At 41.9% G+C, this 27,392-nt stretch overlaps 1 protein-coding gene across 1 annotated transcript in view; it reads left to right on the forward strand.

Annotated features, from left to right (window-relative positions):
* The window catches only part of Pcsk1 (proprotein convertase subtilisin/kexin type 1), a 44,432-nt gene extending 23,541 nt beyond the window's left edge, over positions 1-20,891 (forward strand). The window contains exons 9-14 of the mRNA XM_045134474.1: positions 2,257-2,357; positions 13,657-13,890; positions 15,042-15,199; positions 16,666-16,799; positions 18,037-18,198; positions 20,398-20,891. Of these exons, the coding sequence (XP_044990409.1) occupies positions 2,257-2,357; positions 13,657-13,890; positions 15,042-15,199; positions 16,666-16,799; positions 18,037-18,198; positions 20,398-20,781 (1,173 nt within the window). The 3' untranslated portion in view covers positions 20,782-20,891. The remainder of the gene's footprint in view (positions 1-2,256; positions 2,358-13,656; positions 13,891-15,041; positions 15,200-16,665; positions 16,800-18,036; positions 18,199-20,397) is intronic.
* The last annotated feature ends 6,501 nt before the right edge of the window (positions 20,892-27,392 follow it).

Consider the following 27,392-nt stretch of genomic DNA (forward strand, 5'->3'; position numbering starts at 1 on the left):
GGCACTTCTGCCAAGATGATCTTCCCTCTCTGTCATTTTTTTTTTTTAAACTCAGCCCTGAGAAGCCACCAAGCCTGTCATTACACACAGCTGAGACTCCAAATGTCTTTTCTGCTTGTCTGCTGCCTCTCTGGAAACAGCCAACAGGGAGGTGTCTGGAGGGTGGGCAGAGAAGGTTTATCACCCCTATACTTTCTGATTCGCTAACAGCAGGGAGGTAGTCTGCCGCAGCCCTTAGCAAATGACAAAAATATACAACCCACACCAATGATGCCTTCCTAGAACAGATGACCTGCAGGAAAATAGCAGTCCCAATTGCCCCCCCTACACCCCACAAACTCCTCGGGCTCCGGGGAAGCAGCTCACCGAGGTTTCACATGCTGAGAGCGCCTCCCGCCCAAGGCTGCCTGTGCCTTCATGCCGTGAGTCAGTCTGCCATGGGCAATTATTGGATTTCCCTTCAAGGACACGATGGAGAAGGGCTATTTGAAGGCTTCGAGAACAAAGACAGACACTTTTAATTAAAACTTAAAGCCTCACAGTTGACTCTGAACATGGAAAGAACAGACTACGCAAAGTCTCCAGGTCCCAATCTCAGTAAAAAGAGCAAGTCATGACCCAGCTAGTAATTATTAGTAATTCCCATTAATGGCATCTCAACAAAGCCGCCAGCACTGCAGTCTTCTTCACAAGGGACGGGGTCCTTGTTTTGTCTCACCTAGCTGGGCAGCAGAGCATTGTGGTCCCCACTTAAAGATGCTGGCCTCCCTCTCATATCTTATAATTATATAGATACATAGATAGATAGATAGATAGATATACATATTCAGTTACTTGACTAGATCATAGACAGCAACATTCTACCCAAAGGTTCTTCATGGTAGGCATTCTCTATTGCCTTTGAAGGGGGCATATGAGATGCCTGCCCCATGGTTATACACAGATATTGGTTGTCGCCATTCCAAGGGAGTCCAGACCTGCTCTTGGAGAATGCCTTTCTAGTCAGTTTAGAGTCAGCACCCCCACGAACTGTCCCTCAACTGGACTGAAGAAGGAAGCGCTTTTCCACCTTTGTAGAGCCTCTTTCCTTAGGTAAACTAGCCCTGAGGGAGACAGCTGGCGCATTCTATTTGAGACCGTTTTGGTAGGCTAGCTGTTTTTCCTCAGTTATTTGCGTCAACAGGTTAAAAAGGGCATCTTTGCTTCTGCAGCCCACTGAGAAGCAGGACCACCAGAACTTGAGAAAGCCAGTGACTGTAAGTGGGAAGCCAACGGAGGTGATAATAGAACAAATTATTTTTTTACACCTCCCTCTTACACACTGAAATCTCTGGCTAACACGATAGCACTAGTTCCTGGGTGGGTGTCTTGTTAGTAATGCCTTGGCCCAGTTGACTGTGTATTCAACAGACTGATTAGAAGTCTTCTTGGTTTGTTTGCTCCATTTTAGTAACCTCTTACTTTAATAACCTTAGTAACCACTGCCTTAATAATTCCTTGCATACTAATATTGTACAAAACCACTTCCACAGGCAGGCTCTCATAAGCCTCAGGATGTGAGTCAAATTGCTGATGGGAAGACCAAATGATGTGCCCACAGGCACACCTAACACATAGCAGTTTTAAAATTGGAACCCAGAACTAAAAGTGGCACACTTCTTAAAAATATTTCCATTTGTGTATAAAGGCAAAAGTAGACAATTAACTTAACGGGTGTCCAATCTAGTCAACAGAGAGTACAGAACAGCGTAAGCCAAGGTTTGAACGAGTCATCCCAGGGGCTCCCGTTGGCACGGCTTTATACCCCTGTGCTGCAGGGGCACTGGCTTGTCAATCTGAGGGCCAAAGTGGATTTTGTTTGAGGCAGAATTTCTAAATACATCTGGCCAAACACAATGGACCCGATGATTAATGGGGCCAGCCATGATTCACAGTAATTTTGGAAACAGTTCCTTTTTTTTTATAGACAGCATTACGTTTGGGAATCTCAGAAGAGAAAATATTCATAGTGGGAGTACTTTCGTCCCCAGGAAAGGCAACTTGCTGGCAGAATCACAGGCAAGTTGTATATAGAGGAGAGGGAACTGAAATATCAGCAGATGGCAAACATCCGCTCGTGGTGGAGAGGAGGAAGTGGGGAATCGAATCAGCCGAGTTTCCTGGTCAAAGCAAATTCAGACCTTGATCCGGATAACCCTCTCACACTCCTCCTCACCTGTCTCTACCATTCTCTCCTTCCTCCCTGGTGTTGGCCAGACCAGCGCGGACCTGCACAACGCCTGCACTGAGACCCACACGGGCACCTCGGCCTCTGCGCCACTGGCTGCTGGCATCTTCGCTCTGGCCCTGGAAGCAAAGTAAGGACCAGAAAGGCTCTACTTTCCTTTACTGACACCAGTTCTCCTTTGGAGTTGTTGTTTCCTTAATGTGTGGTTACAGGAGAAATTTTGGGGAGAAAAAAATAACTGCACTTTCTACCACTTAGAGATAACCATTGTTGACATTGCAATGTCGACGTAATATGCACACCTACATACATTACCTTCTAAAGTTGCCACCTAAAGTGCGCATTATTGCTGGGCGTGGTGGTGCACGCCTTTAATCCCAGCACTCAGGAGGCAAAGGTAGAAGGATCACCAGGAGTTCGAGGCCACCCTGAGAATACGTAGTGAATTCCAGGTCAGCCTGGACCAGAGTGACACCCTACCTCAAAAAACAAAAACAAAAACAAAAAACAGCAACAACAACAAAAAAAAGCACATTATTGCCCAATACTTTTTTTTTTAAATCTACTTCATAAAACATTAGCAGCACTTTCTCACGTCTATGTCAATGCTTCTTACCCATGTTCTTGGGCTGGGTGGTTGGCTCAGTGGATAAAGCACTTGCCATGAAACTGAGTACCTGAGGTCGGATCCTCAGGCCCCACGTAAAATCTGGAAGCTGTGATGGGATTCTGTAATCCCAATGTGTCTATAGTGAGAAGGGAGGTGGAGACAGGAAAATTTCCTAGAAGCTTGCTGAGCAGTTAGCCTGGGGAACAGGACAGCAAACGGCAGACTCTGCCTCAGTGAGATAGAAGGCAGACCTGAACGTTTTCCTCTGACCTCCACGTCACACTTGGCCCACACTTGAACCTATGAGCACTCACACATACTATATCCACATGCACAGGCTGGATAAAAAGCGTAAATGAAGATTTAAAAAAAAAAAAACAAAAAAAAAACCTCATATTCCTAGGGCTGGGGGAATGGCACTGTAGGTTAAGCGCTCACTTCACAAACATACAATTTTTGAGTTCAGATTCCCCAGAACCTGCATAAAAATGCAAGGCACAGTGGCATGTCCCTGTAATACCATCACTGAGGAGGCAGAGGCAGGAGGATCCCTAGGGTTCAATGACCAGCTAGTCAATCTCAATTGGTGAGCTCTGGATTCCGTGATAGACACTTGTCTTAAATTTAAAAAAAAAAAAAAAAAAAAAAAGGTGAAGAAGGGCTGGACAGATAGCTTAGCGGTTAAGGTGATTGCCTGCAAAGCCAAAGGATCCAGGTTCGACGCCGGACCTATGTAAAACACATGCACAAAAGTGGCGCATGTGTTGCATGTGTCTGGAGTTCGTTTGCAGTGGCTGGAGGCCCTGGTGCACCCATTCTCATTCTCTCTAAAATATATAAGTAAAAATAGAAAAAGGTGAAGATAGCAACTGAGGGAGACATAGGATATTGACCTGTAGTCTCTGCACATAGATACACACATACCCCTCCACACACACACACACACACACACATGTTCTCCTTGCAATCTCCTCCCATTCAACTCCGGGTCCTTCGTCACATCAGACAGAATAGTGGATAGTAATTAGGAATAAGGTTATAAACATTCTTTTTTTTCTATTGTAAAGCCTGATCCTGGAGCTAATATAACAAGATCAGAGGACAGCAGTGTTAAAGAGAAGATTTTTATCTTATTCTAGTATTCCACTGCATAAATACAAACTTTATTTGCCATCTAACCATGCTGAAATACTCTTATCCAGAAATACTGGTTGACAACTCTGACTTTCTTTTCCCCCAGGATAAATAGTCAGAGTTTCTGGGGCAAAAAGCAGGCAAGTTTTAATGACTTTAATGCATATTGACAAGTTGTTGCCTTGAAAGACCATACCATTTTATCTTCCCTCTAGAAGAGTATGTGTAAAAGTGCCAGTTTCTAAAAAAATGTGCCAAAACTACTTTTATTGTCTTTCAAAATGCTTGCTATGTAGGGGAAAGTGCTATCAGTTAATATTTTATTACTAATGAAGCTCAATATTTATGTCCTTTGAACATTTGCCTTCTGATTCTGCCTCTTTATGGCACCAATTTTATGACCTTGGCTCAGAAAAGCCATTACTACTTTATCAGTTTGACATTTACCTTTTAGTTTACTTCCATGTAAACTTAGTGTAATTGAAGCTAATATGCATGCAGTTATGTTTACTGCTGTATTTTCTTAAGGCTTCATTCTTTGTTTTTATCTTCTGAAAAGTCTTCACAATCCAAAATTGAACCAACATTTGTTTATGTATTTTGTTGTAATTCTTTGATCATGCTTAAATTATAAATCTGCCAGAAAGCTATGTTAGTATATGGTGTTAAAAATGGATTTAATGGGCTGGAGAGATGGCTTAGCAGTTAAAGTGCTTGCCTGAGAAGACTAAGGACTCACGTTTGACTCTCCAGGTTCCACGTCAGCCAGATGCCCGGTGGCACAAGCGTGCAAGATCACACGTGTGCAGAAGGGGGTGCATGAGTCTGGGGTTCGTTCACAGTGTCTAGAGGCCCTGGTGTGCCAGTTTCTCTCTTACACTCTGTCTTTCTCTTTCTCTCTTGCATAACAAAGGCAGTCTGTTGGGCTTGCCTCAAAAAAAAAAAAAAAATGGAGTTAACATTTTACCTACTAATACTTATTTAGTAGTTTAAGCCAGAAGAAAATAACTTATTTATTCTACATTATACTTCCTCAGCTTTTAACTTTTGCTTTTCTGATGCATGGTGACAACAAATCTTATGAAGTAGTTTTAGTCTTTCCAATAATGAAGTTTTCCTAACCAAAGAGGGCAAAGCGATCCCCTCAATGTCCTGTTTGGTAGCCAGGCCCACAGAACAGAATAAACTGCTTGCTGCCCCGAGCTGCTCAGCCTGTTTTCATTGGGGTCGACATAGCTGTAGGAAGCCGGGGGTTCCCTGTGGCAAAGGGGTAGCATTCCTGGGTCACCAGCAGCATTTAGACAGCACAGAGGCTATGGAGGCTCACACCCAGCATGTACCTTCTGTGAAAGCTATTTAACAAGTAGCACTGACGGCCACTCTCAGGCATAGCTTTGGGGCCCAGAAGAAAAGCTCTATTCAGAATCTAAATATACCTATGAATAGAAAGGGATGGATAAGGCATGCTGGCACATGCCTTTAATCTCTGCATGAAGGTGGAGGTTAGGAGGATTGCTGTGAGTTCAAGAGATCCTCCTGGAACCATAGAGTGAGCTCTAGGTCAGCCTGAAGTGAGACTCTACCACAAAATAACCAAAAAAAAAAAAAAAAAAAAAAAAAAAATTTAAAAGGGAGGCTGGAGAAATGGCTTAGAGGTGAAGGCACTTGTTTGTGAAGCCTAAAGACACAGGCTCAATTCCCCAGTACCCATGTGAGCCAAATGCACAAGGTGATGTATGTGTCTGGAATTTGTTTGCCGTGGCTGGTGGCTGTGGCATGCCCATTCTCTCTGCCTCTCTCTCTCTTTCTCTCAAATAAATAAATAAAACCTTTAAAACAATAAATAATGAAAGAAAGAAGAAGAAAGGAAGGAAAGAAAGAGATGGACAGAGGTCAGAGATCTGTGAACATAGGCTAAGGATGGCACCAGTAGACTCAAACCAAAATGAAGGGAAAAATGTCCAAATAGTAAAACTTGCAGGAAATGCCTACCTTTCATATCTACTGTACCACATGGCCTTATATAAGTTAATTTACATGTTAGTCTCCATCTTTCCACCTTCACAATGAAATTAGACCATTCTTCATAGCATTTCTTTTTGATTTTCAGATCTGAAGTTGATGATGATATGGGACATACAGAAATAACTTGACATGAATTATTGGGGCTGGTAGTGAGGGATATAGACTGAAAGAAAATATGAAATAGCCTTTTGTTTTTCAGGATGTCATGATTAGTAACAAAGTGGTGTTAAAAATAACAGTCATTCTTAAAAATTGTAAGTATAGGATCTTTCTTCTGTATTCAGTACCTATCATACATATATAAATATAACTAACCAGGCCTCCCTGGTTTGGTTTAGTGACCAATATAAATAAAAATATCCAGGCTGGAGGGATGGCTTAGCGGTTAAGGCATTTGCCTGCAAAGCTAAAGGACTCAGGTTCGTTTTCCCAGGAGCCATATAAGCCAGATTCACAAGTGGGCACATTGAGTTCATTTGCAGTTGCTGAAGGGCCTCGTACACCCATTCTCTCTCTTTCTCTTTGTCAAATAAATAAATAAATAAATAAATAAATAAATAAATAAATAAAATATCCATTGAATAGATTGTAATTATAATGCTAATTTCACATAAGACCTGAAAATTTAAATTTTATTCCCTGGTCTAAAACTTTTTATCTTTTTCTCTACAAGAGGGAAAATCATCTAATTAATGATGCAGCCTCTTTAATCTTGGTAGTTTCTGAGGATTTTTCTTCTAAAGAAGGGGTTCTATTTGATATGAAATATATGGGTGATTTCCAACTGTTCCTTGAATATTTTTTGCTACTAAATGCAGAGTTGCTTAAGGGGGTTTATATGGAATTTTTCTGGAGAATGGTTTGTAGGTTCTTTGTTTTGCATTTGTACATGGTGTGTGCATATATGTATGTGTGTTTATATGTGTGTGGGTGCACCTGTGTATACACGCATGTATGTGCAGATGTGTATGGAGGCCAGGGTCAGTTCAGGGTGTCTTCCTCAATTGCTCTTCCACCTCATTTTTTTTGAGACAATGTCTTTCACTGAGTTCAGGGCAACCCCAGCAGGTCCCAGGGATTTTCCTGTCTCTACCTCCCCAGCCCTGAGATTATAAGTGCACACCACCAAGCCTGGCATTATGTGTGTGGGTGCTGAAACTCTGAACTCAGGACCTCAAGACTGCACAGAAACCCTTTACTGACTGAGCCATCTCCTCAGCTCCAGGTTGTAGCTTCTTGATTATCTTCACAGTGTTCATGACTAAGAGACATTAATACTCCATGATCCCCTGGGTGCATAGCATAAGAATTTCATTTTCTTCAATTTTCTTCCTTTCATCAGAGTAAGAAAATGATCTATCTCAACATTTATGTGCCAATGCACATAGTGATTATTGGGAGGTCTGTCCTCAGTGTGATGGCTGTCTGAACTCGACTTAATTTCCTATACCAGGACTATGTGTTAGAAAGTCAAGGGCTGGAGAGATGGTTTAGCAGTTAAGGCACATGCCTGCGAAGCCTAAGGACCCAGGTTTAATTCTCCAGGTCCCACATAAGCCAGATGCACATGGTGGCGCATGAGTCTGGAATTCATTTGCAGTGGCTAGAAGCCCTGGTGCACCCATTCTCTCTCTCTCATTAATAAATAAATAAATGAAAATAAATCCTTAAAAATATTTAAAAAGGAAAGTCAGAATCACTAGATGAGAGATTAAGACATATCCTTAGTCACTCAAGAGAGAATCCTTCAAATGTGCACCACTGCTAAAGGAAAAACGACAGAGTGTGAGGACCTTCCAAGTGAACCTGTGCAGAACAAGGACGTTCAGTATTTATGAGGTTCCTGTAGGTCAGACACCGTGCTAGCCTTTCGCATACAGTGTTAATCCTAATCCATCCTTTAGGCTTATAATGTAGAAATTAGTACAAGTTTCATTTTACAAACAAAGACACCAAGCCTTAGAGAGCTTGAGAAATGTGACCAAGATGTCATGTAAGGACTCAGTGTCATGTATGTGTTTCTCTGAGCTGCAGCACACGATGCTGCCTTTCTCAGCTCTCGCAGAAAGAGGACTGTTGAATGGATGTCAATCACCCCACCAAATAAAGGAGGGCAGAAAATTGAGGCTGATACAAGTCAGGACATTGTGTGGCTCCCCAATAAAGTTTCTAGTCACAGGCTCCTTACTATTCTGTATGAAGTCTGGTGGGGCTGGAGAGGAAAGGGAAGGGGCAACCATTTCTGGCTGGAGTACCTACAGAAGACCACACAGCATCCCAGTGTCTTTTGAAAGCCAGCGTATGAAACGATTAGCAGGAGGGTTTATTTAGTATGCGCATTCCAAGACCCTATTCCCAACAACTCAAATTCTGGAGTTTCTGAAATGTCACCGGGGAAGCCCAGTGTTTAGCACGTACCCCGGGCAATTTTAACAGTAGTCATACTTACATCGAACTTTGAAGCTGCTCTTACAAACTTTTTCCTGCAACCCTATCCAGCTGTGACTGTGATGATGCCTACTAGGGTACAGAATAGAGAAATTCTAGAAACAATCGTAACTAATAGACAGAGAAACTCTTTGCATATATGCCTGTGGTACCATGATTTGTATGTAGTGAATATATCTGGAAGGCGGGCAGACAATAGCCTTTATTCTTCAGAGGAAAAGCCAAAGGAATCAGAATAATTTTTCATAAGGGAGAAAACTTCTGCAGTGATGAACTAATCTTAACTTTTTATTAAAGTGTAGAGAAAGAATAATAGACTATCAATGTTTCATAAAGCCTTGGGGGAGTGGAGAATCACAAAATCTTTACAGATTGTAAAATGTTGGAAAGTCCAAGCTTAAAAAATGTTCAACATTTGGACTTAGCTAGGTACAACTAGAGGCTGAATTGGGTAGCTTTTAAGAATTCTCCTTCTAGAATTTTGTCAACAGACTTCTTTTTTTTTTTTTTTTTTTTTTTTTTAAATTTTTTTTTTTTTTTTTTTAAATTTTTATTTATTTATTTATTTATTTATTTGAGAGCGACCGACACAGAGAGAAAGACAGATAGAGGGAGAGAGAGAGAATGGGCGCGCCAGGGCTTCCAGCCTCTGCAAACGAACTCCAGACGCGTGCGCCCCCTTGTGCATCTGGCTAACGTGGGACCTGGGGAACCGAGCCTCGAACCGGGGTCCTTAGGCTTCACAGGCAAGCGCTTAACCACTAAGCCATCTCTCCAGCCCTCAACAGACTTCTTTATCTGCGTCTCCTCTAATCAGAAGCAATGCTCATTTTCAACATTTAATTCCATAATCCTTATTTTCTATAAACATAGCTTTGATTAGCAGAGCAATGCAGCTTTAAAATTTTTAATTATTGCAGATGCTGTTGAGCACTAATTAACCAAGGAAGGCTGTCAGGAGTGAGCTGTCTATTGTTAGCAGCTCCTTTTCATTTATGAAATGTAGGCGCATGAATAAGAAATAATTGTAAGAATAAGTTTAATTTTGCTAATTGCTTGACAATAAAGTTTCCCTTAATAATGTTTCCCAAAGACTAGATGCAAGCATAAATCCACAACAGCACTGAAACTAAATATAAAATAAATTCTCTGCTACAGAAATACAGAAAGCTCATCTTTATATATTACTACCACAATCACTAGTACCATGCCCCTTGGGAGTTCTCCTCATCCTTACCCTCTTACACATATCTGCACATACTTGCTTGTTGCCTACTGATCCCCTTCATAGAAGGATTTTACTTAAAACTCCTTTGAAGAGACTGGACACATATTTCAACAACATGCTTAATGGGCAGAATTAATTATTTACCTTGAGAAAATATCAACATGGCTGCTCAACTGGCTGGTGATCCCTAATTGTGATAGCCAAGAAAGAAATAACAGCTACAAAGAAATGTTCATAATGATGGGCAGATAGAAGATCTAAATAGCAAGGAATTCTGGAGGTTGCCAAGTTCAGCCCTTTCATATTATACATAAGCCAACTCAGGCCCAGAGAGACCAAGTGGTCACACTTATAATCACCCCGTCCTTTGAAGTATAATTCAGTTGAGTGTGTTTTTTTCCACTGCTCCATATTTAGGCACCATGATTTGATTTACAATTGTCTTAACATCATATGCTTGCAATGTTTCTACTACTTTCTGTTGTATTTTACTGTAATACAAAGCTATGTAGACAGTTTTATTTAATGCAAGCAAAAATTCTTGCTTCCATTATTTTCATCAGTCAGGTGGGAAAGGATTCCGGCATCCTTATTATTCAAAAAGTATAGCAGGTCATTGTGACAAAGAATGGTCTGAGACCCCTGAGGAACCCTGGATGGTGACCTCAGGTTTCCATCGGTCACTGCCTGGATGAGGTGACCTGCTGGACAAGAAGAACCAGCTCAGCTGAGTGTCAGTGAGCAGACCTGTCAGGTGCCAGAGCTGCTCATTAAGTCAAGAAGACAAAATGGAAGAATTAAGCCTTTCCTCACCCACTGGGCTATGGGTTAGGCCAGGTCCATTTTTCTCATGTGGCACAACACAGCAGTCAGGTAAGGCTAGCAAAGACAAGAGTCTCCCTGTTTAAAGAGCTCGAACAAGAGGCTCCGGGGGTTTTATGCACCCTGCGATATGGATGGAGAGGACGCTTGATGGAGCATTAAGAGTAGAAAAATCACTTCAAGGATTCAGCACCCCCCTCCCTCCTCCATTAGGACATCTTGGCAGAAGTGTCGGACCGAGACCACTGCGCATAGCCTCTGACAAAGAGACTTATCAGTGATGACACTCACCCACTGGGACTAGGGATTGTACATATGCAAAAGTAGGATGGGCCAGGGGAGCTCAGAGTCTGCTTGGGCAACAAGGCTGGCACAAGGAAGGCAGTTTGCCCTGGGAGGCTTGCCTGTGGAAGTCTTTGCAATTTCTTTTTCTTTTCTTTTCTTTATTTCATTCTTTTTGTTTTTTTTAAAAAAATAAACAACCTTATTTTTATTTATTTATTTGAGAGAGGAAGAGAGAGAATGGGTGCGCCAGGGCCTCCAGCCACTGCAAATGAACTCCAGATGCATGGGCCCCCTTGTGCATCTGGCTTACATGGGTCCTGGAGAATTGAACTGAGGTCCTTTGGCTTTTAGGCAAACACCTTAACCACTAAGCCATCTCTCCAGACCTGTAATTTATTATGGTCAGGCATGAAACCTCATACACCTGTCTTTGGCCAGGAGCCAAACTCCTCAATGTTTAGGAATGTGCACTACGTTTACATGTTATTGCCAGTGGATTTTAACCAATACATTATGGGCTCTTGGGAGAAGGGAGCAAATTGAGGCAAATTCCCCTGATGATTGTTCTGCAGTCTTGTGGTAAGGTTACCTTGTGGTAACCTTGAGGAACGAGCATTTGGTGTTTTTCATTAAAGAATGCTTTTGGGGGGCTGTAGAGATGGCTTAGTGGTTAAGGTGCTTGCCTGCAAAGCCAAAGGACCCAGTTTCGATTCCCCAGTACCCATGAAAGCCAGATCCACAAGGTGGCACATGAGTCTCGAGTTTGTTTGCAGAGGTTGGCGACGCTGGCGAACCCATCCTAGGGAAAAAGAGAAAGTAGAGCAAGCATGATATGTGCCTGGGAACATGGGAGGAGACTTGAGATCCTCAAGAGGATGATGAAGGAAGGCCTCAGTATATCATCATAGATCCAATAATGCCTTGCATCTCCAAGTTATCTGTGTGACTGAAAAACTATTATGAAAACTTGTGTTTTTACCATGCTTTTACTAAAAAAAAAAAAAAAAAAACCCAAAAAACAAATCTCCACTTATTCCTATTTCACAAGGAATAAAGCGTATGAGTGCCCTGTGGGACATTCAGCGTTCTCGTTGCTCTGATTCCGCCCTCTTCATTGCCTTCCGTGCTCCAGCGGACACAGCGTGGCCAGGCCTCCCCCTGTGCTTCCACACCTTGCTGCATTTGCCTCAGTTGTCTTGTACGCCTTCCAGACAGTCTACCCACCCTTCAACATTCACTTCAAATGTCTTCCTTTCTTGGGCATTCTTTCTTTTACTCTCACAATTCACTGAGCCGTGAGCATAACACTGAACATATCTAGATGTAAAAGATTAAAATTTTTGCTGGATTATATGTATATATGAAAAACGCTCCTCAAGTATCCTTACAAGATTTATCACAGTGCTTGGCAAGAGCAACTTCATGCAGCTAAGGGTTTCTTGGCATGTTAGATACATGCTTTTGCCCTTTACTATTTGCCAAGGATATGGCTCGGGATTTCCTGCAGACACCAAGCTCTGTGAACGTTCAAGTCTCTTACATAAAGTACTGCAGTGATAATGACTAATCTAACTATTTCATCTCAATTATTTTACGTGCTCTTCAGGTAACGTATAATACAAAATTCAGTGTGAATGCTCTTACACCGCATGGGTGAGGGAAGGACAACAAGAAGAAACAGCACATGTTGAGTCCAGATGAATTCTCTTTCTGTTTTCAAATGATATTTTGTCATAGTGGTTAACTTTTTTTTAAAAATTTTTTATTTATTTATTTGAGAGCGACAGACACAGAGAGAAAGACAGATAGAGGGAGAGAGAGAGAATAATGGGCGCGCCAGGGTTTCCAGCCTCTGCAAACGAACTCCAGACGCGTGCGCCCCCTTGTGCATCTGGCTAACGTGGGACCTGGGGAACCGAGCCTTGAACCGGGGTCCTTAGGCTTCACAGGCAAGCACCTAACTGCTAAGCCATCTCTCCAGCCCAAGTGGTTAACTTTTTTGCATGTGTACGTAGTGTCAGAGTTGTGGTGTGCTGTATGCTGGTGTCTGCATGTGTGTGTGCAGATGTGTGCTTCCATGCACACAGGCAAGGAGGCCAGAAGAGAACGCCAGACGTCTCTCTCCACCTCTCTGTGTATGTGTTCCTTTGAAAAAGAGTCTCTTCTCTGAACCTAGAGCTGCTGTTTTTGTGAGTCCCAGTGATTCTCCCATCTTTGGGATTACAAGTATACATGGGCATGCCCAGCTGTTTATGTGGGCACTAGGGAATCAAACTCAAAGGATCCCTCACAGGCCCTCATGCTTGAAAAGCAGGCACCCTTGCCCAGTGAACCATAATTCCTAACCCCACAGTAGATTAAATCTTCAGAATGCGAAACCCATGGATATGGAGGGCTATGTTCAAAAAGAAGGGACAAAAGCAAATTCTGTTTAAGAGTAGGTTCCTAGCCTCTATCTTTAAAAACCCATTTTCTTCCTATTAAAAAGTCAAGACCTTGTCTGGCGCTCAGGATACTAAAAATACTAAGACACATCATGGATAGAATAAGACTGGAAGATATAAAAGAAGTGCTGTCATATCAATGTTTTTGCTCCAGTTAAAAGTGAAGGATTGGCAATGAGAAATCAAGTTTTATGCTCCTATAATGCCAAGGATTCAAGAGTGTGACAGTAAGAGCTTGACTCACATGTTGTAGGCAGGAGTTTTCAGTGTTTTATTTTGAATGCTAAAGAAAAGAACATACTATTAGAGACCAGAATAACAAAAGGACATACACAAAAGGCCCTCCATAATCTCTGAATGTACTTTAGCACTTGCCTTTGCAGGAACACTTCATTTTATCCCTAAAAGATTCTTCGGATCACTTTTCCTCCAGTCCCAATCTCACCTGGCGAGATACGCAGCACCTGGTTGTCTGGACCTCTGAGTACGATCCCTTGGCCAGTAACCCTGGATGGAAGAAGAACGGGGCAGGCCTCATGGTGAATAGTCGGTTTGGATTTGGCTTGCTGAATGCCAAAGCTCTGGTGGATTTGGCTGACCCTAGGACCTGGATCAGTGTGCCTGAGAAAAAAGAATGTGTTGTAAAAGACAGTGGCTTTGAACCCAGGTAAGGAGGGGTCTCCAAGCAGTTTAAATAAACAAGTGCCAAGGCCACAGTTTGATCAAGGCCTTTATCACTTTATATAAATTTTTTCTCATGAACCTTCTTTGATGAAGTAGATGAAAATAGATTCAAAGATCCATTAGTCATGTTCGCACAGTTGCGTTCTCTTCTTGCAGACTTGCTACCACACCATGAAGTGTAAAATACAGCATTTTTCTGCATATCACTAAATCAAAACATTGTCTAACTGACCAAATAACCATCAGTTAGTTTTAAGATTTAATTCTCAATTCATAAATGTTAAACTAGCTTTGAAAATCAATTTTAACATTGAAGTACAGAGCTTGCCAAGCAGTATTACCTAAAACGTATTCCAAAATAGCCTAAGTTCATGCTACGATGCCATGTGAGTCACGACTTCTCTTCCATGCAGGGTCCTTTATCATGCACCTCTACATGACCCACCTCTGGTTCAGAGTCTTTCAGGATGATTGTGTTGCTACTATCATGGTGCTAGAATGATACAGAAAACCCACTAACGAAAATATTCCCCAGTCTGGGAGGCTTGGAAGTGTGCTTCAGGAAGGTCATGTACATAAAATTTCACAACCCTCCCAGAACTATATGCCTCAGAAAGACGTTGTGCTAACGATTTTGCTTTTGATTTCATTTTTTAAGGGATAGGCCACTTTTTTTGTTTATTTTTATTAGAGAGTGACAGACAGAGAGAGAAAGAGGCAGAGAGAGAGAGAATGGGCACATGCCAGGGCCTCCAGCCACTGGAAACGAACTCCAGATGCATGCGCCCCCTTGTGCATCTGGCCAATGTGGGTCCTGGGGAATCGAACCTTGAACTGGGGTCCTTAGGCTTCACAGGCAAGCACTTAACCGCTAAGCTATCTCTCGAGCCCAGGGATAGGCCACTTTTGATGGATCTGCAGGAAATAGCATCAAATTTAAGCATTTGTGTTCCTTGCCCTTTTTGTATGCATTAAGTGCATCTTTAGCTAATCCTAAATTGATCTCTTCTCAGGAAAAAGGGGTGATAATGCGCCTAGCTGGGGGTCACATCAAGACTAACATGTCTATACTCACGCATGCAATGAGTGGCAGAAAGGATGGGCGTCACAGCGCTGGTTCTTTTGTGTCTGTAGAGAGTTGAAAGGTAATGGCGAAGTGATCATTGAGATTCCAACAAGAGCGTGTGAAGGACAAGAAAATGCCATCACATCCCTGGAACACGTGCAGTTTGAAGCAACGATTGAATATTCCCGCCGAGGAGACCTTCACGTCACACTCACATCCGCTGCTGGTAACTTTAAAACAAAACAAAAAGTCACGGTGATTGTTTTGGTTTATTCATAGAACTAAGTCTCCTAATAAGTGTTTACAAATCATAAAAATGTGTTTTTTTTTTCCTTTATCCCTGCTCAAATTCCCATCAGTCCTTAGATAGGCAAAGAGCTTGACTTGTTCAAATAATGCCAATGAATCAGGGCAAGTGATACATTTTCAAATTGTGTTCACCTTCCCAGGTTATTGGCCTTGACTTCTTTTAGATTACAGGTTGGCAAAAGTTATTCTGATAATTATCAATATTTAGAATATCAAAGGAATCAATTGGCCTGATAAGAACTGTGGATTGATAAAATAAAGTTGAGATGACTAATAAAACCCTCATAATGATGTGGGGAAAGCCAAGGCCATATGCTACAATGCTCAGACAGTTGGCCTTACCTAAGAGAGTTAAGGCTGGTGAACCGTAAGCCACCGTCCAACGAAGAGTTGTCCCAGCACTTTTATTTGCTTTGATGGGACTCAGTTGAAGAAACTGAATTTCTATAGGTGATAGATAAGCAAAGATGAATCACTAGAGCTTTGGAATAGGCACTGTTAATTTTAGTTATACTTTCAAGATGTCTTGGAATTGCCACAACCGCTGGTACAACTATGGTTCATTTAGTCTTTGTACTTAGTATCTCATATTAATTATTGTTCTAGGGAGAGCTTGAAAATTTAAAGTTACTCCTACTAGCTTTATGTCAGGTTAAATTCACCTAGTTTTCAGTTAATTACATAGTGTATGGTCATTAATTAAATACTAAGCTAAGTAAGTTATTACTTATAAATTTTTATTTATTTGCAAACAGAGAGAGTTGGAAAGAAGAGAGACAGACAGACAGACACACAGACACACATACACACACACACACACACACACACACACACACACACACACACAATGGGCATTCCATGGCCTTCAGCCACTGCAAACAAAGTCGACATACATGTACCATTTCATGCATCCTGTTTTATGTGGGTACTTGGGAATCAATCCCATATCATTAGGCTTTGCAGGCAAGTGCCTTGACTGCTGAACTATTACTCCAGTCCAGTATCTTTTTTTTCTGTTTACCTTAGATTATAGATTCAAGCACCTTCTGACTCCAAAATGTTGTTATACATTTCAAAATTATAGTTCAACTAAAATATATTCCATGTCATTGGCTGCCTTCTTTCAACTAATTCATAAAATTAGTTTCCAGTTCTTATTCAAATCAACCTTAATCAATATATTCATGTGCTATTTCTTTTACTATAGTATTTATTAAAATTGCTTTATGTGAGGAAAGCATAACAAATAAAAGCTCATTTTCTTCTCTTGGGAATATGGAGGACTGCTCTCCACAGCCCTCCTTCCCATCTCTGAGATGCTGGAGTATGTCTATGTCAGAATGTTAGGTTGGGTACTGATTTGTGTTTGTCAAATGAAACTAGGAACCAGCACTGTTCTGTTGGCTGAACGGGAGCGGGATACATCCCCGAATGGCTTCAAGAATTGGGATTTCATGTCTGTTCACACATGGGGAGAGAATCCAATAGGCACCTGGACTTTGAGAATTACAGACATGGTAAGCACAAATGAGAAGGTGAAGACACAGGGCTTATTTACAAACACTTTAAAGTATTTTTAACGTTGATTTTGATATTAATTAATTCATTCATAGTCAAGAGTAACAAACTTGATCACTCCTTTGAAAAGGAAGGGAAAAGCACGTTTCAATCCATGCCCATTTGGATTTGTTTGTTTGGATTTTTGGAGGGTAGCGTCTCACTCTAGCCCAGGCTAACCTGGAAATCACTATGTAATGGCCTTGTACTCATGGCGATCCTCATACCTGTGCCTCCCAAGTGCTGGGATTAAAGGCGTGAACCACCACGCCTGGCTCCACTTGGTTTTTATAGACAGTAGTTTTGAAAGAAGATTAGGCACTACCTATAAGAGTAAAGGAAAGATATACTGATCAACGGTTTTGAGGCCTATAGGCGCTAGAATAAACCATATAAATAATCAAGTGCTCAGACCAGCTTTGCTACGGCTATGCTGGAATTACATTCTGCTGCGGCAAACAAATTCCAGACACACGCCCTACTTAATGTGGGTACTGGGGAACTGAACCTGGGAAGTTAGGCCATGCAAGCAAGCACCTTTAACCACTGTTCCATCTCTTCAGCCCAGTTGACAGTTTTTAAATTTTTGGACTTATGAAATATCACTTTTACAGGAAGAATAAGTCCAATGGCTTCTTTCACATTAAAGCTCTGAACATGAAATGCACAAACTTTTTAAATTGGATTTTTTTGCTTGTATGTTTTTCGAGGTAGGGTCTCCACTCTAACTCAGGCTGACCTGGAAGTCACTATGTAGTCTCAGGGTGGCCTCGAACTCACGGAGATCCTCCTACCTCTGCCTCCCTAGTGCTGGGATTAAAGGTGTGCACCACCACGCCCAGCCCAAAATTAGATTTTTTTTTAATTTTTTTATTTTATTTATTTATTTGAGAGCGACAGACACAGAGAGAAAGACAGAGAGAGGGAGAGAGAGAGAATGGGCGCGCCAGGGCTTCCAGCCTCTGCAAACGAACTCCAGATGCGTGCGCCCCCTTGTGCATCTGGCTAACGTGGGACCTGGGGAACCGAGCCTCGAACCGGGGTCCTTAGGCTTCACAGGCAAGCGCTTAACCGCTAAGCCATCTCTCCAGTCCCCAAAATTAGATTTTTAACTATGATTTTTTTTTTCACATTTTGAATGAACTTGCTTTATAACCAAAACCACATGAACACTTCTGTGTGCTTTTCTTTCATCAGTCTGGAAGAATGGAAAACGAAGGGAGGATTGTGAGCTGGAAGCTGATTTTGCACGGAACCTCTTCTCAGCCAGAGCACATGAAGCAGCCTCGTGTGTACACGTCCTACAACACAGTGCAAAATGACAGGAGAGGAGTCGAGAAGATGGTGGCTGTTGAGGAGGTCTGTGTGGCTCTGTTCGCATTTCCTCTCAAGCTCTACAGATCACAAGTGAGGGACAGCGTGCCTGGCTTTCAGGAAGGGAAGAACTCACATGTGCATAGGGAGGAAGGCTGTAGTGGTGAGAAACTGTTGACTGCCCACCAAACGAAATCTTATTTTTCTTTTTACTTTAAATCTAGAATTTGTTGAATAAATTTGATGCATTCAAAATTTATAAATCCCCTAACATGAGTTTTATCCATTTATGATGACATATTGCAGAGGAAACTATCTTTTTTACATGATCTCAAATTTCTAATCTATTGAATTATATTATATGGCATTGCACTTAGATTTGAAGCATTTTCCACATCATCTCATCTGAACCTGTGATCTTTGTAACTGAGAAAGGGTGGACATCAGTTTATTCATTTTACAGAAAGGAAACGAAGCGCAGGCAGTCAAGCCATAGATGCTTCTTGTTACCAATTTCTGTTGACTGATGCTTATCCGGCACATCTTTATAACACTTAAGGGGAGCTTTGGAATCTCAGTTTCTCTCAGAAAATTTCAGAGCATAACTGAAGTAAGCCACCCATGCTTTGTCAAATTTGTTTTTTAATTTTTTATTTATTTATTTGAGAGCGACAGACACAGAGAGAAAGACAGATAGAGGGAGAGAGAGAGAATGGGCACGCCAGGGCTTCCAGCCTCTGCAAATGAACTCCAGACACGTGCGCCCCCTTGTGCATCTGGCTAACGTGGGACCTGGGGAACCGAGCCTTGAACCGGGGTCCTTAGGCTTCACAGGCGAGCATTTAACCGCTAAGCCATCTCTCCAGCCCTGCTTTGTCAAATTTTGGTGTTTGGGAACCACATCTTCTGTCTCCCTGTATCTCCAGCATCTAGCACAGTGCCTCATGGGTGAGAAGATTTTTTAGCATTTTCAGAATGTTGTATCTTAAAGAGGTCTATGCAGTGCTGGATGCTTTGGAAGATAGTGAGAGGTTATATTACTCAAGAAACTTGCAAACTATCTACGTGGAGGTCTCAGCCCGGATTCTGGTCCTGTTTCTGCTGTGGCAGCTTTCCCCCAGGGTCCGAGTGCACAGCTGTCTTCTTCACACTGTGTTTCTCCAGATTCCGTTAGCGGTAATTAGTAGAACCTTTCCCACTGTTAAACACTGAGGTACAGTCAACCATCTATCTGTCGGTTCTGCATTCTTAGATGCAACCAAGTGTAGATGAAAAATGCTTGAAAACCAATATCTTTATGCTGAACGCATGTGTACTTTTATCTTTCTTGTTTCCTTCCCTAAACAAGCAAGTTTTTAGATAGCATTTACATTATGATAGGTATCCGGGGTAGTCTAGAGGTGACCACGTGTACTGAGGGGAGTGCATAAAAATACTGCACTGCGGGCTGGAGAGATGGCTTAGCGGTTAAGCGCTTGCCTATGAAGCCTAAGGACCCCGGTTCGAGGTTCAATTCCCCAGGACCCACGTTAGCCAGAGGCACAAGGGGGAGCACGCATCGGAAGTTTGCTTACAGTGGCTGGAGGCCCTGGACAGGCCCATCCCCCACCCCTGCCTCTTTCTCTCCCTCTGTCGCTCTCAAATAAATAAATAAAAATTAAAAAAAAATACTGCACTATCCTGTATAACAGACTTGAGCATCCATACATTTTGGTATCATGGGAGGTGGTAGAGAACTGCACTTCTCTAATGGTTGGCAAAGAGCCACCTCTTTAATGTCACAATTTCTTCCCTCCTGGCTCAGTACCTCTCTCTTCTCGTTTTACACACACACGCACACACGCACAATTGGACAAGAATTGAAAAAAAAAGGGACAAGAGCCCTTTAGGAAGCTGCTGTATACGCAGCAATCGGTTGATGCCTTGCAAGCGAGGTATTCAATATTTAATGTCCTCCTCTCCCAGAATGGATTCCAGTCCTGCAGGCAAACAGCACCTTGAGCACTCTCCCGTAGTCTCAGTCAGTCTTCTAAGCTACTAGAAGCTGAGGTGCTGGCATTCCCGTTGTACGGCTGACATCCGGGGAGATGGAAATGGTTGTCAAACCACCTGGGCAAATGGGACCGAGCTCTCCAAATTGCCCCTCAAGGGACTGGCACGTAGGCTTGTGCTAGGGCTGCAGCTAACTTTCCTGGCTGTAAATAACGAGCTGCTTCCCTTTGGTGGTGGCATTCTGCATTTTAGGAGCAGCCTACTCAAAGGAACCTGAGCGACAAGCCCCTGGTGTCCCACGGTGCCAGCAGCAGCAGCAGCAGCGCGGGGAGCCCACAGGACGAGCCGGCCGCAGGGCCCCCCTCGGAAGCCATGCTGCGACTCCTGCAAAGTGCTTTTAGCAAAAGCTCAGCCCCAGGGCGGTCACCCCAGAAGACCCCCGGTGCAAAGCTCAACATCCCTTACGAAAACTTCTATGAAGCGCTGGAGAAGCTGAGCAAGCCTTCCCAGCTGAAAGACTCGGAGGACAGTCTTTATAGCGACTATGTGGACGTCTTCTACAACAGCAAACCTTACAAGCACAGAGATGACCGGCTGCTGCAAGCCCTGGTGGACATCCTCAATGACGGAAATTAAAATGTAATGTGCGTGGCCCCACTTCGGAAATATTCATCCACCCACTTTCCCCTTAGGTTCTGCCTGTGTCTGAAGTGGTTGCCCAGACACTGATCCCTATGCTTATAATATCCTCTGTGGCAGTTTTTTTTTTCTTTCTTTTTTTTCTCCTCAGACTATGCATTTGAGGAGAATGAGCTCCAGCAGGAAAGTCACCTTCAAGAATTCATCTCAGCTCTTTAAAGTCAGGCCTTACCTACCTGTGCAAGCGAAGCAACTTCCTCTTGAAACCACTGTTAGGATAAAGCCCCCTTCCTCACTAGCCTGGTTCATTTCTCATAAGGAACAGGCCAAAAAAAAAAAAAAAACAACAACAAAAACAAAACAAAACAAAAAAAAAAACCTGGCAAATCCAATAATTTGAAAAGTTAATCTGCAATGGTGAGGGAGGAATAAAACTGTGTTTATATCTTGTTTCCTGTCTTTACCATGGCATTCTTTATATTTTGACAGCAAGGATGTATAGGGGCAGTGTCCAATAAAAACCTTACAACTAGGTGATACCCTAGGCCTTTCTACCCCAAGGTGTTGCTCATTCTGGCACTGATAATCTAATTATCATGGGGGGCGGAGAGTGCGTTATTTAGATCCAGAAACAGACCTTGAAATCTGCATTGCACTTCGCTTGGTGTACCATGGAAAGAGGTCTTTGGATCTAAAAGTGGCTGCAACTCGTGGTGTGTGACCTGGTCTATTCTACGTCCTCCGCTGTCTTGTATGCTCCATTTCTTAGCAATAAATTCAATGTAGAAAGAATGAATTTATACCATTTTCTCAGAACAAACCTATGCTTGGAGCGTGGCAAATTCCCGGTCATGAATTCGTTTAATAATAACGGGCCGCCATTCATAGTATGGAAAAGTAATATAATCACAGGAAAATGTTGATATTGGGGAGAACCAATAAGAGATTCAGTTTTAAGTTGTGAAGTCTTGTGCTTTGTACAGTTTTTTTCTGGAGTTTTGGAGATGTGTATTTATTCCTGGCCCCTCAGTACTCCTCCAGTCTCAAAAGGGAAATGCCCAAATTCTTACTAAAATGCTCCCATGTTTCAAATCAAAAGACAAACTGGCAACACTTGGGCCTCATCTGCCTTGTAGTAGTATTTTGTGATGTGAAGAATGTTTATACAAATGTGAAGGATTATTAAGATGTGATAAACCCTGGTTCATCTTTCATTGTAATAGCTAAGTAGCCCTTGCGTGATTTCAGCTGACTTCCAGGTCCCTTGGTCTGCTTTTGTTGCAATGGCTACCTTTATCATTACTGCCCAGCACCAGTAGCATTTCCCTTTTTAATTAGCGTATATGTTAGTTGTGGAAAAATAATAGGTGTCACTAGGACACTTTCACATATGTATGCGTAATGTACTTTGATCCTAAATGTGCCCCTTTCTTCTTCGTCTCCCCACCAGATCCCTTACTCTGCCCACGCGAGTCCTTCTTCTCGTTTGGTGTCTTTTAATCTGGATTCTACGTAGGAGAGGGACCGTGCGCTACCTGTTTTTGGATTTGATTTTGCCCACTCCCGTACTAAGTGAATGTGTACAAAGTAGAACTGCATTAGGAGAAAGAAAACCCTCGCTCACTTCCAGGCAGATTCTCTCATTAATAATTATGAGTTTGCTATGGCCTAATTGATTGGTTGCACTTATGGTAAAAGGGTGTTTGGGGCTCTGAAAATGCCTCTGGAATCTTGTTTAGTAGATTTATTTAATCTCACCTCAACTGGATGTTTGTTTCTGCTACTCACTAATTGCCAACCCTTCACTTCTCTGTCAAAATGCAAAGACTAGTTATTGACATTGCCAGCAGCCCCCTCCCCCTTAGTTACTGTTTGCAGCTCTTCCACAAACTTTGAAGCTCATGAGACCACCTGGACGTTGAGCTGGTTCAAGGGGACGGCTCATTCACTGGGCTTGCAGTGTGGTTGATAAGACAAATTCTTACCTTCTGCCCTACGGTTTGACTTATGCAGAATGAGGAAGCTCCCACAGAGCAATTCCACAGTGCCATGATTCTCTTCCAGAAGATTTATAGGATCACTCTGTCTTTAAAGGTGTCTCATAATGTTTGATATGAGGTGTTAACATTAAAGCACATTAAAGAGTATTAACACTGCAAAGATGGGCTAGAAAGACTGCTCAGTGGTTAAGTGTCTAAAGCACTTGCCTGCAATGACCTGGGACCAGTTCCTTATTGCCCACATAAAGCCAGACACACAAAGAGGTGCATGCATCTGGAGTTCATTTGCAGTAGCTTAGAGAATGTGCCCATTCTCTCTTCTCTTAGTCTCTCTCTCTATACTTGCAAATAAATAAATAATTAAAAAAAAAAACTGAAAAGAACCTAAGGCCTATTAATTTAGATCTTAACTAAATGAAAAACCAAGGCATAGAGAGACCAATCAGAGGGTAATAAAAAAAAAGGAAGTGTTGGAGTTCAAACCCAAAATTTCCCATCCCCACTTTAGTGCTAAATGTGTGGAGCTTTCTTTCAACCCTTCCCGACAGTATCTTTTCCTGGTAAGGACCTCAACCAATTCAGTGGGGTATAGCCAAAGGTTCACCCTAGAGAAGCTTTAATACTTAGATAAAATCACATTTGAATGTTTCCAACCTGGACTCTATTGCTCAGACATAAAATATTTTTGTCAGTCTTTCTTAGTGCCTGTGTGGATTTTTGTGAAAATGTTATAAAGAAAACTTATATAATATTTCCCTTGGAATTTTAAGCTATATTTTCTTTACAGGTATTTATAATGTACCAATGCTTTTATCAAACAGAATTTTAACAGGCATAAAACATTATATTAAAGAGCCAAAAGATTTCCTGAGAATAAGAAAGTTTGATCCAATAAAATATTTTTGAAAGGCATGTTCCTCTGTCAATGAAAACAGTATATCTATGTATGTATTGTGACATTCAAAGTGACGTTTGTCTAATCTCCTTATACAGTGTGTAACTGCGTTTAACATGTGGAGTCTTAGTATTCTTAATTGTACACTTGATGTATTAACAGATAATCTTATAAATCAGAAGAATAAATGATTTCTCACTAAGGCAAAAAGAAAAGGCTCATGTTTTCAACAAAACATGAGAAGATCCTTCTCTCTCTTTCTCTCTCTCTCTCAAATGTGTTTTACAAATAGATTATAGAAAAAATGATTGTTGGACTGGAGAGATGGATTATCAGTGAAGGCACATTCATTCAAAGCCAAAGGACCCAGGTTCAATTCCTCAGGACCCACATAAGCCAGATGCACAAATTGGGACATGCATCTGGAGTTCGTTTTCAGTAACTGGAAGCACTGGCATGCCCATTCTCTCTTTCTCTCTCTCAAATAAATAAAAAATAAAGAAATATTGTTTTTAAAAAGAAAAATTGGTTATTTACATTTAAAAGCTATGTAAGGGCTTGAGAGATGGCTTGACAATTGGGGTGCTTACTTGCAAAACCAAAGGACCCAGGTTCAATTCTCTAGTACCCACATAAGCCAGATGCACAAGGGGACACATGCATCTGGAGTTTGTTTGCAGTGGCTGGAGTCCCTAGCACATCCCTTCTCTCTCTCTGTGCCTTTCTCTCTCTGCTACATTTTTCTCCCTCTCTCTAAAATAAATAAAAATAAAAATATATAAAAACTATTTAATTCAGTTTTTAGAAAGACAGGCTTTCTAGGAGACAAATTAAGAATTGACTTGAATAAAGTATATTTCATTTTTTTCTCAACCAAGGCTTTCACAACAAATGCAAGAAATGTGACTTGGCCTTTACTGAAGTACCAAAGGGAGAAAAAGCAAGCAAAGCAAAAAAGACTTAATGCCTGTATGATAACTCATTCCTAACAACTCAATGGACTTCATTTGGTCTACAGGAAAAAATAAAGTGAATCCCCAGGGCTTCCCAGAGGTCTCCTTGCTGAATCCCTAGTTCTCTCCTCCAACCCTCTGGCTGCTATTCTCTCCCACAATCCTCCATCATGTCTCTTGTCACTCTCCACTTCAGAATCTGACCTTGCTGCTGCTGGGATGGGCTTTACTCATAACCCATTCCCTTCTCCTAAAATAGCCATCCAGCTGAACTAGAGCAGTTGCTCAGGGATTCCAGAGGGATGTTTTTAAGTGGGCCTTGTTCTTGGTGTCCACACATGTCCAATGTCCGCCCTCCATGATGGGTTGGAGATGCGCCTGTTTTCTATGATTCCTGGTGTGGCGTTTTGGCATTTGTAAGTATAAACAAGTGATCATGGGGGCTGGAGAGATGGCTTAGCAGTTAAGCGCTTGCCTGTGAAGCCTAAGGACCCCGGTTCGAGGCTCGGTTCCCCAGGTCCCACGTTAGCCGGATGCACAAGGGGGCGCACGCGTCTGGAGTTCGTTTGCAGAGGCTGGAAGCCCTGGCGCGCCCATTCTCTCTCTCTCCCTCTCTCTGTCTTTTTGTGTCTGTCGCTCTCAAATAAATAAATTAATTAATTAATTAAAAAGTTTTTTAAAAAACAAAAACAAAAACAAGTGATCATGACCGCTAAGAATATTAACTTTTCATCTCCTTCACATGCTTTATGGTAGAAACAAAGTCATAGCATATGCAATGTTGTTGGCTATTGTTCTTTTACTGTACATTAGACTACTAGGCTGATCACCCTGTCTTCCATTTGACCTACATCTTCTCTTTTCTTCTTTCATCAACACTGTCCTAATCCCTGTTTGACTGTTTAAAATTCTACTTATAAATGAAGCCACGCAATATTCAATGTTGTCTGTCTCTTTCTGTGTCAGGCTTATCATGATGTCTGCCAGATACATCATGTTGCAAATAGCAATCTCTCTCTCCCTCCATCCCTCTCTCTGTCTCTCTCTCTAGATCTTCCAATGTAGCATAGTCTGACATGGAACTCTTGATTTTCCTGCCTTAACCTCCCAATCACTGAGCTTAGAGGCATGGCCCACCATGCCTAGCTCTTCTTTATTTTGAAGTCTGTATTTTTTGTTTTAAATCTATATACATAATATACACGCAAAGTATATACACATGCACACAGACTGATACAATATCCCACAATTTCTTTTTCCATTCATCTAGTAGAGATCTTTGTTTCCTTTTAATAAACTTTTAGTAAATATTGGCTTAACCATGTGCAGGCTATGAGTAATATACATAGATATCCCCATGATAAACACTAGTTTGGGGTACAAATTTAAACTCATAAAGAAAGACATGAATTTCTTTCCTAACTGCCTCAAAATTTACAAAGCTATATTATATATATATACATATATATATATATATGTGCACATACACACACACATATACTTGGATTATTTTTTAAATAATATATATATATATTTTTAAAGATTTTATTTATTTATTTATTAGAGACAGAGAAAGGGAGAGAGAGAGAGAGAATGGGCACACCAGGGCCTCCAGCCACTGCAAACGGACTCCAGACACATGTGCCCCCTTGTGCATCTGGCTAACGTGGGACCAGGAGAATCAAACCCTGGTCCTTAGACCTCACAGGCATGCGCTTTAACCACTAAGCCAGCTCTCCAGCCCTACTTGGATTATGAATCCTAGGTAGAGCACACTTTTCTGGACTGCTGATGTTGAGCTTGATTATGTGACTTGCTTTTGTCCATGGGACATTAGTGGGTTCAATGCTAGCAGAGACCTCAAGTGTGCTTACACATTTTGCCTTAGCACTTGCTTTTCAATGACCAGTGCTGGGAGAAGAACATGTCTTCAGCAGCTAGTGTCTCTACAGCCTGGTTTCCATACAAATGTGCTTTTATGGAGCAAACCTATACCAAATCCATGTTCCAGAACCATGTCCACCCAAGCCAATTCCATTCCTCTAGTTGAACTGTCCTGAGGGGTACAGTCTAAAGAAGTTCACCTTATGAATTTGATAAGTATGGTATAAATGCTTTCTGTGAAGCAATGGGTTCATGGGGCTAGGGGGAGATTGATATTTTCATTCTACTGCCAACAGCACCCCTTCAAATTGCATCTCCTTGAGCCCAGATGTTCTGTAACAACCCAGTCCTCTCATATGGTGATCAGCCCCAAGGTGTCATGGAATCAAAGAAAGATAGGCTAGAATTGAGTTTAACTTATTATAGAATTTATCAAAGGAAGCATGCTCCTAGGTGGTAGAAAAAGAGGAGTTGGACCCCCACAAGTTGGGTCATGAAGGACAAATGCAGAGGCTAACATCAACATGATTTCACCCTAGCTGGGATGCACTTATCTTCTGCTAATCTCAGAATCAGGCGCATTCCTGGAGCCAGGGACCGGCTGTACAGCAGCAAATACCACACTAATGATCTTGTCTATTTGTAGTTTTCTGGGAAATTTGTGCAGGAAAACTGGCCAGGGTGACTCTGGTGCAGTCATCAGCATTTATGACTCAACACAGCCACCACCAAGTCAAGCTGAATCCACATGACAGAGGATAAAAATAATAGCTAATATCCCACCATAGACCCCCCCCCTTTACATGCTGATGTCATAGCTAAACAGAGACTCTGAAGGAGTTTCAAAATTCTCATTGACAAAAATACCTGCCTTTT

The sequence above is a fragment of the Jaculus jaculus genome, chromosome 14 (assembly GCF_020740685.1).
Source record: "Jaculus jaculus isolate mJacJac1 chromosome 14, mJacJac1.mat.Y.cur, whole genome shotgun sequence".
In the NCBI taxonomy this organism is placed as follows: Eukaryota; Metazoa; Chordata; class Mammalia; order Rodentia; family Dipodidae; genus Jaculus; species Jaculus jaculus.